The sequence below is a fragment of the Podarcis gaigeae genome, assembly GCF_964106915.1.
Source record: "Podarcis gaigeae genome assembly, chromosome: 14".
NCBI lineage: Eukaryota > Metazoa > Chordata > Lepidosauria > Squamata > Lacertidae > Podarcis > Podarcis gaigeae.
The window spans coordinates 10,771,828-10,787,517 of record NC_139690.1 but is presented as its reverse complement, the minus strand read 5'-3'; the positions used below and the strand labels follow the sequence as shown (position 1 = coordinate 10,787,517).

Below are 15,690 nucleotides of genomic sequence, written 5' to 3'. Positions count from 1 at the left end.
ATGATGCCAGCTTGGTTATTTCTTTATATGTATTGCAAAACCCCAAAAGGAACAACCAGTTTATGGTCATAGGCGGCTGCACACAGATTGCTATGAGTGAAATGCAACAATGTCTGTCTGCCAATGGAACAGACACTATTAGCAGAATAGATTCTGCAGCTTTCCCCACTCCTCTAATCTGCTCCAGAGGGCTGGGAGACTCTTAGGAGTCAGATTTGGGGGCACAAAGGACAAGAAAGGGAAGTTCTGTTACATGAGCAGAAACCAACTTTCACAAGTACAGAGCTACAGTTGGTAAAAGTGTAACAACCTTGAGTTTACCTTTGTGTAATTGTTTGTTGAGACCAATGGAGCACTTTCCAATAAATTTAAATGACATTAATAAAACACACACAAAAAGCCTTTGCTACTAACTGATGGTTAAATCATTGGCATTAAAATGCCTATCAGCAAGCTATTTTTCAAACAGTTTATTGAACTCAGAAAGGTTTCAAAGCCATCTTGAATCTGTAGAAGGTATTTGGGTTGAATGATTCACTTGAAGAATTCAGTTTTTTTCTGCATATGACATTTCTGGTTTTTGTTCCTGCCACAGTTCTAGCACCACAGGACTCAAGTTCTTTGGAGGTACTGGCTTATAATCTGTTGGCAGTTTCCTTAACCAGCTCCACACTCTGGAATATGTATTTTCTGGAGAATCCTCACAATCCATACAACTCCAACCACAAAATTCATGGTGATTTCTCACTCCCTTTTCAAAAACATCTCCCCCTCCAAATACTCAGAATCTTAATTTAGTGGAACTGTTGCACACAAGCAATATCCCACAATGCCCTTTATTGTGTTGGAATGTCTGAACATTTATTTGCCAGTATTAGAAACTGCTTTGCTGGAGTTTCTTGTGGGGGAAGATGGAAGGAGATCCTAGGGTCTTAGAGATTGGTGAGTGAATTGTTTCAATTATTTCAAGGTACAATAAAAGGGATGACTTTCTAGAGCAGCTTTGGGGAACCTATGAACTACAGGCCAAGTTAGGCCCAGCAGGGATTCATATTTGACCTGCAATGTTGTTTTCCCAAAACCACACCCAACAAAGAGGAGCCTCAAAATGCTTGCTGTAAGTGCTGGTCAATGGATTGGTGCTTGCAGCAAACCTTACCTGCCAGGGAACAATCGGGAGCATCAAAGTGTGCTTCTGCATGGTTTCCAGGAAACAATTGTTTGACCAGCACTTACAGCAAGCTTCAGAGAGACTGACTGCACTATGGAGTTCCCACAGTGGCATTTATTGTAAGCCCTGCAGGGAAAGGATTCCTTTGTCCTCCTTTTCCTCCATGGTTTGATTCTCACAGTGGCCAAACAGATGTCTACTTGCTGGTTTCCCACAGACATCTAACTGGACTAGATGTGCCACTGGCCTGATCCAACAGGCTATTCTTACATTCTTCTGATTTATGCTGGCAAAGGAAAAGGCTTCACCTGAAGTCAGGTGATGTCAGGTGACTGAAGGGTGGGCAATCCCACCCATCAAAGTTGTCCATGGGTGCTGGGAAAGGTCTGGATACAGCCCACTGGCCAGGGCTTTTTTTCCAGCCAGAACTCACAGGAAGTCAGTTCCAGTACCTCTCAGGTGGGTTCCGGCCCCTCTTTTTCTGAAAAAATAGGACTGCCGCTGGCTACCTCCAGTCCCCCACCTCTGTTCTAGACTCAGCTAGTGGCCTATAGTGGACAAAAACAAAACCCTATTAAGAGCACAAAGACCATCTCAAAATAAAACCAATACAAATGTTGTTGTTTTCACATATATTTAAGATATAAATACTACTTTGTTTTCACAGTACATCTTTTTTTTTAAAAAAACACAGTCTGAGAAAGTCAGGTATGGGACAGCAGTGTTATGTAAAATTTTGATACTGATTAGAACAATGTGAAAGGCTTTGATGAGGGGTCTTTTAGGAGGGAAATGGGTGCTATTATAGGTTGGGTCCATGATTTGAATGAGTAGTCCCACAGTTTTGAAGTATGGTTTCATGTGTTATCATGGGGTGGGCGTGGGGAATTAGCAATATGGGGGGGGGGAGGAATACACAACCCATCCTGCCCTACATGCTTGCATAGTATGATAATGCAATGGAAGTTCAAAATCCCATCCTTATTTTAAGCAGCTTACGTATCACTTAAAAACACATCACACAAAGTAAAGACTTCTGTATATATTTCAGATTTCAATAATAATGTCAAAAATACGTAGTATGATTTTACACAGGATTTGTGCTACATTAGAACAGTAAAGACAAACATCACTTAAGTAAAAGAAACATTAAATATTAAATAACCAAAAAATAAAATAAGGTGTAAACACTAAACTAATTTGGGAATCTGCTATTGCAACATGTCCAATGAAGTGGTTTATAACCGGTATAAAAAGATTAGGACTAAGTATGTTCCAGTCTACTTGGAATACACAAAGCTCATTCCAGAAGCGTTTTTAAAAACTGGTCCAAGAGCCTAGAAGAGCTTTGACTCTCATTTGACCACCACCTCACTTTCTTCACTTTTAAACAGTTTAGTTTATGCCAATTGTTCATCTTATTCAATAGTAATCTGGTAACTGAGCAAATACTTTTCATTGTTGCATCTTGCTAACACCGGGGAGAAAACTGAGGGTTTGTTGGAGATTCAGTGTAAGATTTGAGTTCGTATGCAGCGCCACTGTCAACTTCCATGGATTTTCGAGAGAACAGGAGTCTTACATCTCTGTAGAGGTAGATCTTTCCAGACTTAGAACTCTGGAACCTAGGAGAACAGATGCCAGTATTAGTCATTGCTGAATAAAGCACATGTAAGAAATGTCACAGAAGAACGAAGCTTGGAGAAGAAATTTCTTCAATAGTCTAAGCTGTTACTTTTTATCTAGTTCAAAAGGAAGTAGGTGTTTTTCCATTTATCCTTATATAACCACTGCTTGAGGCTTGTACTCTAAGGATCAGACTGAGACATTTTATTTGAAGTAGGAAGAACAGATGAAACAGTGACTGCAATTTTCAATTATGTTTATGGCACATTATTGAATCAGAACACATTAGTGCATATATTTAGGGTGATGAGCCTATTTGTTTGATATTTTTATAGCCTGTATCTCATTCTTTCAAAGCCAGTGAGAAAACATCATAAATCTTTACTGCAAAACTGAGCATATCTCTCAGATTAATACCTTCTTGGAACATGCCAAGAAAAAGTGTTAAAGGATCTAAGCTAAGTCTGGGCATGAGCTTGTTTAAAAATCTTACAGAAGCTGGCTAGTCTCTAGACAGACAGCTATGGTTTGCGTATCAGCAGAATGTTATCCATCTCACAAGAGAAAATTATAGGTTACGTTTTCAGTCACATAGGCACAAAGTACAAAAGCAACCTGCCAAAACTTACAGGAGTTTTGATAAACACACAAACATGGACATGAAAAAATGAAAAAGCAAACTGACCCTTAGGTTTTAAAGGACTGCTTTTGTTTTTTAAAAGTCTGAATGGCAAGTTTCAGCCCTAGGCAAATGTTTCTGCTGACAACCTCTTGCTAAGGGGCTTTCACAATGGAAGCGCTGACACAACTTTAATTAGGGCCTTCTAAACAGATGCTGCCACAAAGCAGTTTAGAGTTGTATGACTTCATTTGTTTGGGAGAGAATGTGTATGGTTTCAGCAACTAAAACTTGAGTCACTTGTTTCAAATCTATTGTTGGAGCAAAGAATGAAAAACCAATACATGTGCCCATTTGACTTTTTATCTGCATAAGCAAAAGGACAGTTAACAGGGTTCCTGTGCCTTTTTCCAAAAGATTTTTCAGCACTAATTAAAAAAAACAAAACAAGCTGTTGTTTTGATTCAAAGAATTATCTGCACTAAGTAACACATAAGAACACTGGGATATATCCAACATAGCACTAAGTCAAAATCACTTAGTAGGGTATTTCTTCCGCTGGTGACATGCTTTGCACCAGCAGGATGTGGTTGCAAAGAGGATGCCTAAGCAGGTTGCTGTTAACTTTGCCCAATCTGTTGCACAGCAAGTTTCCACTAGCACAGCTACAGTGCTGGACTCCTCTGCTGCGTAATATTCAACTCCCAACCCCCCCCCGGTCCACTAGTGCAACAGCCCTTGCATTAGCAAGAAGATAACTTTGGATGCAGCCCTTTGCTCAGCAGCCTTACCTCAGATGAATGAGGTAGCGTAGTAGTCGTTCTTCAGTATGTCGAATATTTTCTTTATTAATGCTTCTCTTTGTTTCTCGTCTCACAGGGACAGAAAAGGTTCTTTGCCGTAGGAATGTTTGATGATTGGCTGGCATCTCTCGTAAGTCATATATCACCACAAACATCTTCACCACAGTCTTGTTGGGATTAAATAAGGTCTGAAAAGGACAAACAGGTGCTTCAGAATGCCACTATTCTGTCAAACCAACAAACATTTGAAAATTCATGTGTCTTCAGTAACTGCACTTTCATACACAGCTATTGCTTCTGGAAAGAGGAGACTAAGAACTAATAAGCTTCTCAATCACCTTCCATATTATCCAAAAGTGACTGAGACAACCTCTGCAGTTGCTAGGTAACTGCTGGCTATCTTCTCAAATATGATCTTTCCAAATACTTTCTGCTCTTCTAGCCTGTGGCCTTTGGACAAAGAAAGGAGCTATCTAACAGCTCATATCCAAGAGGTCCAAGTGATTAGCAGTACAGTGGTACCTCGAGTTACAAACACCTCAGGTTATAAACGCTTCAGGTTACAAACTCCGCTAACCTGGAAGAGTTATCTCGAGTTGAGAACTTTGCCCCAGGATGAGAATGGAAATTGTGTGCCGGTGGCGCAGCAGCAGCAAAAGGCCCCAATAGCGAAAGCATGCCTCTAGTTAAAAACAGTTTCAGGTTAAGAACAGACCTCCGGAACGCATTAAGTTCATAACTAGAGGTACCACTGTATGTTGGAAAGAGAATTGTTAATGTAACTCTTATGTCACAAAGTACATACCACTTGTATCGTTCCTGAAGGAGGTACCCGATAACCCCTTTTACCAAGTGACTCTAAAGCAATTACACCCTGTAAGGATCAAACAAGAAATGGAAAATTACAAATAGGCATCTTAATGTAAGCATCAGTATATCAAAGTGTTTAACTTTCAAAATTATCTGCAATAGAAATTTCAAAAAGTTTTTTCACATGGGTAACTCACCAGTTAAGTTAAAGGTAAAGATAAAGGTACCCCTGACAGTTAACTCCAGTTGCGAACGACTCTGAGGTTGTGGCATTCATGTTGCTTTACATGCCGAGGGAGCTGGCGTTTGTCCGCTTCCGCAGTTTTTCCGGGTCATGTGACCAACATGACTAAGCTGCTTCTGGCAAAGCCAGAGTAGCACACGGAAACACTGTTTCTATTCCCACTGGAGTAGCACCTATTTATCTATTTGCACTTTGACATGCTTTTGAACTGCTAGGTTGGCAGGAGCTGGGACCGAACAATGGGAGCTCACCCCGTCGCGGGGCCTCAAACCGCCGACCTTCCGATTGACAAGTCCAAGCAGCGCAGTGGTTTAGACCACAGTGCCACCCGCATCCCAAAGTTAAGCTAGGAGTGCACAAAAATGTGGCTTGTAGAGGACAGTCTAGTCTCACTCACTCACTCTGGTACGTAGTTTCCGCTTTAAGCATCTTTTCAGGACGGACAATTTATTATTTCAACATCTGCATTTAAATTGATCATCAAAGGTGAACAGTATTCGCATACTCCTAACTTGAGGAGTAAAGAACAGTGTCAATTCCACAGAATAATAATCACAGTGCATTTATTTGCAGGCAGGAAGACAGGACAACCACAATAGCTTCCTTTCCTAACTAAAGTGACTGGGCTATAATGGGGCCCACATAGTATTTTCAATTCAGTCCAAAGCAGTTCATGTAATGTATATTGGATGTTTTGGCTGCCACAGGAGTGGGAACCAAAATACTTTTGGGTACTGTATATGTGTTTTCTTTTTGTGAACATATGTACCTATTTAGTTAGGCTGGCACGCAGGAGACAAGTGAATATAACTTATCAAAACAAGATGTTAATTGGTAGCTTATATAAAGGACTGCTTCACATATGATACTTTCCCCACAAAAACAAAAATGTGCAAAACTCCAAAGGAGTTATGTAAAGTTGTAAAGAAAAACAGAAGCCACCAAATGGTGGAGGTTGGTATTGCAGTCTTACTGTAAGGCACCCAAAATAGAAAGGAGCCTCATTTGAAAGTTGGGTGAAGCTGCAACATATCCTTAATGATATATTAACCAACAAATGGGTGCTTGGGACACCTGTGCCTCCTCCCTAGCCACTTTCAACAAATAAGAAAAGTAAGAGTCTGCTGTTACACTCGGAGCACAAGGGGCACTCAAAGTACAGGGTAAAAGATCTGGTCAGGAAAGAAGGAGACCAAGACCAGGAGTCACTTTCTTCCTTGTGAAGATTTAAAAGCTAATTCAAGGTGCATCTTGATTTCCCAATGTCTAAATGAGCTGCCCTCCCTAGACCAACTAGCAATGGCCTTACTTATAGGGAAGATCTAAAGTGTTATTTATAAATGTTTATATTCCTCCAACTAGCTTAAATATTGACACCGATAGCAAGTGGCAAAGATTAGAAACCTTCGTTAAGTTGCTGATTTCGGATTATCCAGGGGAAAAGCTCCTGCTGGTGGGTGATGTAAATGCAAGGCTAGGGCCAGATGACTCCAGTTTAGCAACCAAATACAGGTGCAAAATCAGGTTTCCCGAGACATCTAGCCCAGAAGCCCACCAGACCCCAAGGCTATCTAAGGACCATTATTCAAACTATGCCGGCACCTGCCTTTTCAAATTTTTGAGGCAGCTAAGTTTACACATTCTAAATGGCCGCACAAGAAGTGAGATCCCTGGGGAATATACATTCCTGTTAGGGTAAAAAGTAGCACAATAAACTACATATTGGTCGATAGCGAATTATTAGCAAAAGCTAATTCGGTGCTATAGTTCTGCTGAAGGAGAGATTTGCTAACCTTTACAATAAATATTTTACAACTCCTTTTGGCTGAAATTATGAACAAGCAAGTTCATCCTACCTGGATGAGATCAGTTCTAGGACGTGACGTTTGTAAGCCAAACCAGCTACTGGGCTCTGATTGATTGGCTGACGCTGCAAGGCCAAAATGAACTACAGGAGGCTCTTTGCAGCCACAATCTGATTGGAATATAAATTTACTGCCACCAACGATTGGCTGCAGTCATTAACTACTGACACCTTGGCCATTGTGTTCATGTTAACTGTGCTAAAGTTTTTGCACCTTTGTGGAACAAACACACAGCATGCCACTAGATTCTGTGTTGGTCTGACGCAGTCTGTCTGTCTGTCTAAATAAATAAATAAATAAATAATTGTCCAGTAGCACCGTATAGACCAACTAAGTTTGTTCTGGTATAAGCTTTCATGTACATGCACACGTATCTGAAGAAATGTGCAAGCACACGAAGCTTATACTTATACCAAAACAAACTTAGTTGGTCTATACGGTGCTACTGGACTATTTTATTTTTTTTAATTTCGACAGCATGCCACCTCACTGACTACATTCTTGAATTAATCATGGGAAAGGCCACTAGCACATCTAGACCCATTGAAGAAGTAGACAGTTTTGCATTTTGTCTACGTTGCCAGTCCCTTGTTAATGCAGATGTTGTTTGTTAACTTGAATAAATACTGTTTAGCCATACCAGGTTTTCCTGGGTGGAGGCATGAGTCAGAAATGAGTACAAAAGGATACTAACACCTAGAGGCTGAACTCATCCCTGTGCGCTGATCAAAGAATTATAATCATTTCCTATCTTTTAAAAAATTATTTATAATTTTTATTTTACAAGCAAAAAAGCTCTTAAAAATCAAATTATTACATTTATCATATTTAGACTCTCATTTCCCTCTTTCTGCAGCTTCTTATGTTTACAATATTTTTACTGCATTTCCAAATCAAATTCATGTATTATTTATCACATATAATCAATAGTTGTTTCATATCACTGCATGTTTTTACATTAATCCTGCTAATGTCTTAATCTGTTCACAATATTTTTGTAAATATTCAATAAATGATTTCCACTCTATATTAAAAACTTTTTTCGTCCTGATTTCTTCTGGTAAGCTTCGCCATTTCTGCATAATTCAATAGTTTCTGTTGCCATAATCATTCCCTATCAACCAAAATGAGTTACAACAGGTTCTTATTTTCTGTATAAATGCTGAGATACATAGGGAGTGTCAACAGCTGTAATCATGCATTTGCATTTAAACTGCTGAGATTCCACACAAGAATGAACGGAAGTGGTTACTAGGCAAGAACTAGGTTGCAGTCTCGCGTTTATTGCAGGAAAACCCAGCTTAGCTGAACGCGTAGTCTGCCATTAAAAGTTCAAAAAGTAAAAGTGTGCACAGGGAACAGCAGGGACTACACACCTTTGGCAACGAACTGCTACCAAAGCTGTGGTTCTGTGCATGCAACAGAAGTATGCTTTGGATCCAAGGCAACCCAACTATCTTTACAAATGTATCAGGATTTAATTCAGACATATAAATGTATTTCCATAGCTAACTGTAACGTTCAAATGTTTACCATATATGGAGAGGGTGCATTGTCATCAGAAACGCTGTAGAATGAAACTTCAACCGGAAGAGTCATGTGCGTTGGACAAAAGACCCCACTTGCTCCCACTTCAGCTGTGAAGCCATCTACAATGCCCAGGGGATCCAAACGATAGTTCAGTACAGACTCCTGGAAGAATGGAAAAAACTCTGTTGAAAAAAGCTACCTATGAAGTGTACAAATGGATGACAGGAAGATGCCCGCTATCAGTATGGTCTACACCAACAGACTTTTTCACATCACCTGTCATTGGACTCTTTTAACTAGGGATGAAGGATTTCAACCTGGGGTCTTCTGCATGCAAACCAAACACTTCACCACTCGGGTTACAGACGCTTCGGGTTACAGACTCCTAACCCAGAAATAGTACCTCGGGTTAAGAACTTTGCTTCAGGATGAGAACAGAAATTGTGCTCCAGCGGTGTGGCGGCAGTGGGAGGCCCCATTAGCTAAAGTGGTACCTCAGGTTAAGAACAGTTTCAGGTTAAGAATGGACCTCCAGAACGAATTAAGTTCTTAACCCGAGGTACCACTGTAGTCCCAATGTGGCAAATGTTATCACTAACCTAGTTAACGCCAAGCTGCCATGTGAAGCACACTGACTGGAGTAGAGATTTGAAATGCCTGGCTTAAATTGACTTAAGTCAGTGGGTTTTTTAATTTACACATATTGGGCCGGATTCATCTAACCAGCCCTTTCAGTATAAGCCCTGCCCAAGAACTTCTGCCTGTGTAATGGGGTTTCCCCCCTGCACCACCATTGGCTCTGGTGGGTTGGCAGAAAATATAGTATTGATTCTGTAAAACCCAGAAGAATTGTTCAAATTGGCTTAAAGATACTAAATTTAACAGGGTTTGGCAGAATTTTAGCTATAAAAAAATTAGCATTATGCCCCGGGTCTTGTTTTTATTTTTAGCCATAATGTTATAGCTGAACCTAATCAAAAAATGGCAAGAACTTCTACTTAAATTTATTTGGGCAGATAAAAGATCTTGAGTTACATCACAAACTCTCTACCAACAGAAAATATGAAGAGAAATGGCCTTTCCCAAAATAAAATACTATAATAATGCTTCTATGCTTAAGTCACCAGAAAATCTGGTTTATTTATATATGCTTTAGCCTAATACAAAAAAGGGGTTTTAAAATTATTAATGCAAATCCTCTCACACAAGATATATACATCATGGGGTGGGGATCAAAAGTAAACATAGTCCAGGTCTATAATCTCAAACCACAGTTTACTAGGAATGCAAAAAAACCCCAAAAACCTTTTAGGAGACATGTCAGAGTGGGAGGCAAACAGACAAAGCAAATTAGGATCAATGATGAAATAAACTTTAGGCAAATTATACCATCAAGTAATCTATGAAATGGGGCAGCAGCAGGCAGCCCTGAATTCAATTCTGTAGATGCAGCACATAATACTATCTTGGGATCTTCGGATGAACAATGGTATACAAATGTAAATAACAACCACCACCAATTAAGAAGATTTTGTACTGTTGAGGAAGCACAAGATTTGAAATTTTAATTTCAGAAAGTGACCAGTCAAAAGGAACCTTAAGACAAATATATAAAATAATTACAGAACTAGAACCAGCTCAGGTATCAATCAAAGTGGAATGCTGATATACCTAGCAATATATGCCTGCCTCAAAATGGACCTGGGTCTGGAAAAATGTTTTGAAATTTACACTTTGTATACATTTAAAAGAAAATTCCTATAAAATAATGACTCCAGCTAGGCTAAATAAAATATAGTCATCTGTTTGAGATGCAGAGCCCCTGCCCTGCCCCTCTTCTGGCGCGGTTTTTGGCATGCATGTCAGCAGGAGCACCCGTGCTTATTGCATGCAACTTTTGAGATGTCTGGACAAATATTTCTGTACTTATCTATTCATATTATATTTATTAATATTTTTAAAAAATCTGCAAAAAACAAAAAAAAACCTACCCCATTTATCTTTAATTAAAAAGTCTGTACACAGCCATTTGCACCTGGCACCAGAAAATGAAAATAACAGGCACTAAGTCAGTTGAGAATCACACTGGGCATATCATAGTAGTGCAGGGGTCAGCAAACTTTTTCAGCAGACCTGTCCCTCAGACCTTGTGGGGGGCCGGACTATATTTTTTGGGGGGAAATGAACGAATTCCTATGCCCCACAAATAACTCAGAGGTGCATTCTAAATAAAGCCACACATTCTACTCATGTAAAAATACCAGTCAGGCCCCACAAATAACATGCTGATTCCTGGACCGCTCGCAGGCCGGATTTAGAAGGCGATTAGGCCGGTTCCGGCCCTCGGGCCTTAGTTTGCCTACCCATGTAGTAGCGCATCAATACATCAGTTGCAAGAAGTAGAGTATTTTAGGAGCATGTACATACCTCAAAGTTTCCAAGGAGGCTAAGACTTGTTACAGGTGGTGCACTGGAACTCAGAAATGGTTTCTCGTGAACATCTGGATCACTCTCTCTCCTTATACACCCTCGTGGGCTATTTTAAAAGTTTTTTTAAAAAATAAACCAAGAGTCACTACTTATATCCTCCACGGTTACCGTATTTTTCCATGTATAAGACAATCTTTTTTCTGAAATTTTTTTTTTTGTGATAAATTGAGGGCCGTCTTATACACGGGCTAATATGCTAAGGAAGCGAGGGCTGGTGCTGCAACGGTAGCAGGGAAATGTAGGAGAGGAGACTGCTTACCCGGTTTTCCTGGATTAGGAAGAGTATTTGGTGAGTGCCAGTATGTGGTGTATTACGGCACCAGTTCCATCAGCCAGATCGTCAAAGGAAAATATACAAAAGCAGCTCAACAACTGTTGAGGGCTCCCAAAATAGGGGTCGTCTTATACATGGGGTCGTGTGATACACGGAAAAATACGGTATATGCACACAGACATTTTGCATTAAAGCTGCCAAGTTTGAACTACGTATGCCAGGAGTGACCAACATGTGGCTCTCCAGATATTGCTGGACTACAACTCCCATCATTCCTTGCCACTGGCTATGCTAGCTGGGGGCTGGTGGAAACTGTACTTCAACAATACCTAGAGGACTACAGATCAGCCCCCTCCACTGTGTTATGCTTTGAAGTTAAACTAATGTACATTTCAGAATGTGTAAACACCAATTAAAGCTACTCTTTAAAATGTCAGTTTGACACACACTTTTCATAGATTCTGCTTCCACAGATTTGAAAAATTGCTAGTTTGACATTGCACAACAGTCTAGCATATATCATCTAGGCATCTTTCTGTGCAATCACTGGGAAGTTCCCAAATGTTTGGATTCATCAGCATTCCACAGAAGGCCTGTGTGCATTCAGCAACACAAGTAAGGCACAAACTTGTCTTAGCCTGCCAATTAAAACAATGACAAGGTACCCAGGTCTTATTGTTGAATCTGGGAAATGCACCATTTTTGCCAAGAAATTAAATACGTGTGACTAAGTGACTATACACTAAGTGATCGTGATTAAGTTGTATATATATTGTTGAAACTGGGACGCAGGTGGCACTGTGGGTAAAACCTCAGCGCCTAGGACTTGCCGATCGCATGGTTGGCGGTTCGAATCCCCGCGGCGGGGTGCGCTCCCGTCGTTCGGTCCCAGCGCCTGCCAACCTAGCAGTTCGAAAGCACCCCCGGGTGCAAGTAGATAAATAGGGACCGCTTACCAGCGGGAAGGTAAACAGCATTCCGTGTGCTGCGCTGGCTCGCCAGATGCAGCTTGTCACGCTGGCCACGTGACCCGGAAGTGTCTGCAGACAGCGCTGGCTCCCGGCCTATAGAGTGAGATGAGCGCACAACCCTAGAGTCTGTCAAGACTGGCCCGTACGGGCAGGGGTACCTTTACCTTTATATTGTTGAAATAAATACATCTGTACCTTTTAGAAGTTTTTTTCTAAAAATAATTTCATGTCTTGCTCAGTTAATCAGGGTTACCTTTTTATTCAGTTGGTTTTTAAACCAGCTAGATTTTAAATCAACTAGAAGGTTGCAGCGCTAGTTACTGTATGCATAAAATTAATAATAATAATAATAATACATTTTATTAGCTGAGTCCGAGGAGATCTTGCTGAAGATGCACATTTGTGCTTTCTTCGTAATACTCTCTCATGCACACCCACAGTTACAGATTACATTGTAAAAACACACAAATATTATAAACCTTTTTGTAAAAGGTTTTTGGAGGACAAACATTTGGAGGACAAACCTTTTGGAGGACAAACATTTCAATTGTAATAATGATGTATCTAAATCAAAGCATCCCGATCGTGTTTTTCTTTCAGGAACCTCAAAGGAAAGAGATTGGGGAGAAAAACAGACTTAGGTTTTGACCACAAGACCTTAACAGAGTTTGAAATCTTAGTATCAAACATTTTAAAATGTTTTAGGGGCATAATGGAAGCAAATGGATATAATGAAAGCAGAGTGTATCCAGCCTCCCACCATTGGCCAGCTGGTACATTTGTCCCAGGCATTAGAACTGAAAAGGAACTCTGTAACAGGGGTTCCCAAATTGTGCCAATGTGGACCACCAGTGGTCTGTGAACTTCATTCAGGTTAATGGTTGTAAAACATTCTGCGTCATGTTTGTGAAAATGCAATTAAAAACAATACTGCCTTATAGCACAGTGTGTTACAATCGCTGCAGCAGACAGAAAAATAATTTAAGTGGTCCTCCAACACCTTTATTAATATTCAAGTGGTCCACAGGGGTATGGGTGACGAATCACTACTATATAATCAGTAGTTTGAATAATATTTATTGGCTTGCTTTTTGAATTAAATCATTTGATATGGCAGATAGCCATCTGTGATGCGGATAGGCTCTCTCAATTTAAATTAATTGCCAACAACGCACGTAAGCAGTACGTGCAAATTCGAACACAAATGTATTTCCACATCAGAGTGCAATCTAAATCTAACATTATGTAGTTAAATCTAAAATTATATATAGAGTTAAGCTAACAACAGCCCTAAATGTGCAATAGAAAGCTCCAATTTTCTTGACTTTGATCTATTGTAACTGTTTTTTAATATTTTGCTTTTGAATTGTTGTAACCCACCCTGGGACCTCATGGTATAGGTATTATTAATAATGCTGAACAAGAAGTATTATCTGTGTGAAGCTTATCTTTTTGGAGGAGATCCTGTTTAAGCAAAAAAGTAGCATGCAAAAAAAGAATAAAAGGGAATATCTCCTACATCCAGTGTCTGGGATTACATACACACAATGACCCAATGTTGTGTGCATTTTGTTCAACAAGTTACCATGATACTGTCACTGACAGTAATTTGTATGGGAGGAAAACGACCCATTCAAGTTTTCTCCTTTCCCAGCAGGCAATCAATGCTATCTAAGCTGATTGCATTGACAATTCATTTTGTAGGAAGATACTTTTTTTTGGTAGTGTTATCTATGGATCAGAACTAGGTCTATGAGTTTCTTCTCAGTCGCTCCTCCCAGACTTTGGAACCCTCTCCCTAGGGAAGTTAAGACAGGCTTCCTTCTTGATGTCCTTTAACCAGAAAGTGAAGACCTTCTTGCACCAACAGGCTTTTGGGAACTGACCGTTTTAAATGATAGGGTGGGTGCCATGCTATCTGTGTCGTGATTGTCTATATGTTTTTAATAGGTTATAAATATACAATATATAGATATATAATTGTTTTTAACAATTTCTCCCCTGTGTGTTTAGCTGTTCTTCTTTTATCTGTAAGCTGTCATGAGTCCCTGCCAGGGAGAAAGGTGGGTTATGAAGCAGCAGCAGCAGTCCATGTGAGCTAAAATTATGCAGTCTAAATTCTGATCCTTTTTTGGTCATTTCACAATGCTTTCATTTGCACTCTGAAGCTATAAAAAAGACGACTATAATTGTTATCTCCCACCCACCAACTGAGGCTAGCTTTTTCTAATTTATTGCTTTGTTTCTACGTATAAATATTTTAATAGGTAAATGCCTTAACAAGGAGTAAAAATAATTTGCAGGCAAAGTATCTAAAATACAGCACCTCCTGTGTTTTTAAAATATTATTATGAAACATAACAAAACTATGTAACGGCAACTTACAGGACTTGAAAGTAGAGGCAATCCAGTTCGAGGATGGAAAGCCTTCGTAGAAGTCCCAACCAAATGGTGAAAATTGTTCCTATGCAACACATGTTTGAGTGGTGCTGTGCGCTGTCCACAGAGGAAAAACAATCAGTTATAAATAGGAAACCTATCAAGTTCAGTTCTCTTGCACATTTTAAATTATATTTGCACAGGTGATTTCTCAGGGACAATGTCTCATCCTAAGTATACTGAGCTTCCAAAATTCGTAAGGGAGTGACAAGTGCAACTTACTCCATGCTGGTTCTCCATATGTCAGGGCTACAGACATATGGCAAATGTTGTATGTCGGGAGCAATGGCATTTCAATGCAGGTAGCATCTACAGTACAACACCAATAGAAATCCCATTAAGGCAGGCATCCCAAACCTTTGGCCCTCCAAATGTTTTGGACTACAATTCCCATCATCCCTGACCACTGGTCCTGTTAGCTAGGGATCAAGGGAGTTGTAGGCCAAAACATCTGGAGGGCTGCAGGTTGGGGATGCCTGCATTAAGTGATTCTCCAACAGCAAGTTCCTTGCTTTGGGCTAAAGAAGAGCCTATCTCCATGTTTCTGATTTAGAACTAAAGAACCAGACTGAAAGCCTAAGAAAGCTCCTTTGCGGATGTGCCTTCAGCAGCTCATTTTAAGATTACAGCTCAGTTCAAACAGCTAAATTGTCAAATTACAGTTCACAGAGCAGCTCACTTACATTCCAATCAAAGTAGATACTGCATGCTGACTTGTTTTTTACTTGCACTACTGCACAAACAGGCGTTGTTTATTTGTAGAATCAAGCATGCATTATGGAGCATTGATGCTAGGGTAGCCGTATCAAAATTAAGGGATACAATGGAATCAAGGTGCTTTCCCTTGG

At 40.0% G+C, this 15,690-nt stretch overlaps 1 protein-coding gene across 1 annotated transcript in view; it reads right to left on the bottom strand.

Moving 5' to 3' along the window:
* Positions 1 to 1,788: 1,788 nt before the first annotated feature.
* ATOSA (atos homolog A) overlaps positions 1,789 to 15,690 on the bottom strand; it is a 46,693-nt gene continuing 32,791 nt past the window's right edge. The window contains exons 6-12 of the mRNA XM_083712542.1: positions 14,789 to 14,899; positions 12,928 to 13,007; positions 11,096 to 11,204; positions 8,672 to 8,830; positions 5,025 to 5,093; positions 4,208 to 4,407; positions 1,789 to 2,796 (exon numbers count right to left, since the gene is read on the bottom strand). Of these exons, the coding sequence (XP_083568668.1) occupies positions 2,643 to 2,796; positions 4,208 to 4,407; positions 5,025 to 5,093; positions 8,672 to 8,830; positions 11,096 to 11,204; positions 12,928 to 13,007; positions 14,789 to 14,899 (882 nt within the window). The 3' untranslated portion in view covers positions 1,789 to 2,642. The remainder of the gene's footprint in view (positions 2,797 to 4,207; positions 4,408 to 5,024; positions 5,094 to 8,671; positions 8,831 to 11,095; positions 11,205 to 12,927; positions 13,008 to 14,788; positions 14,900 to 15,690) is intronic.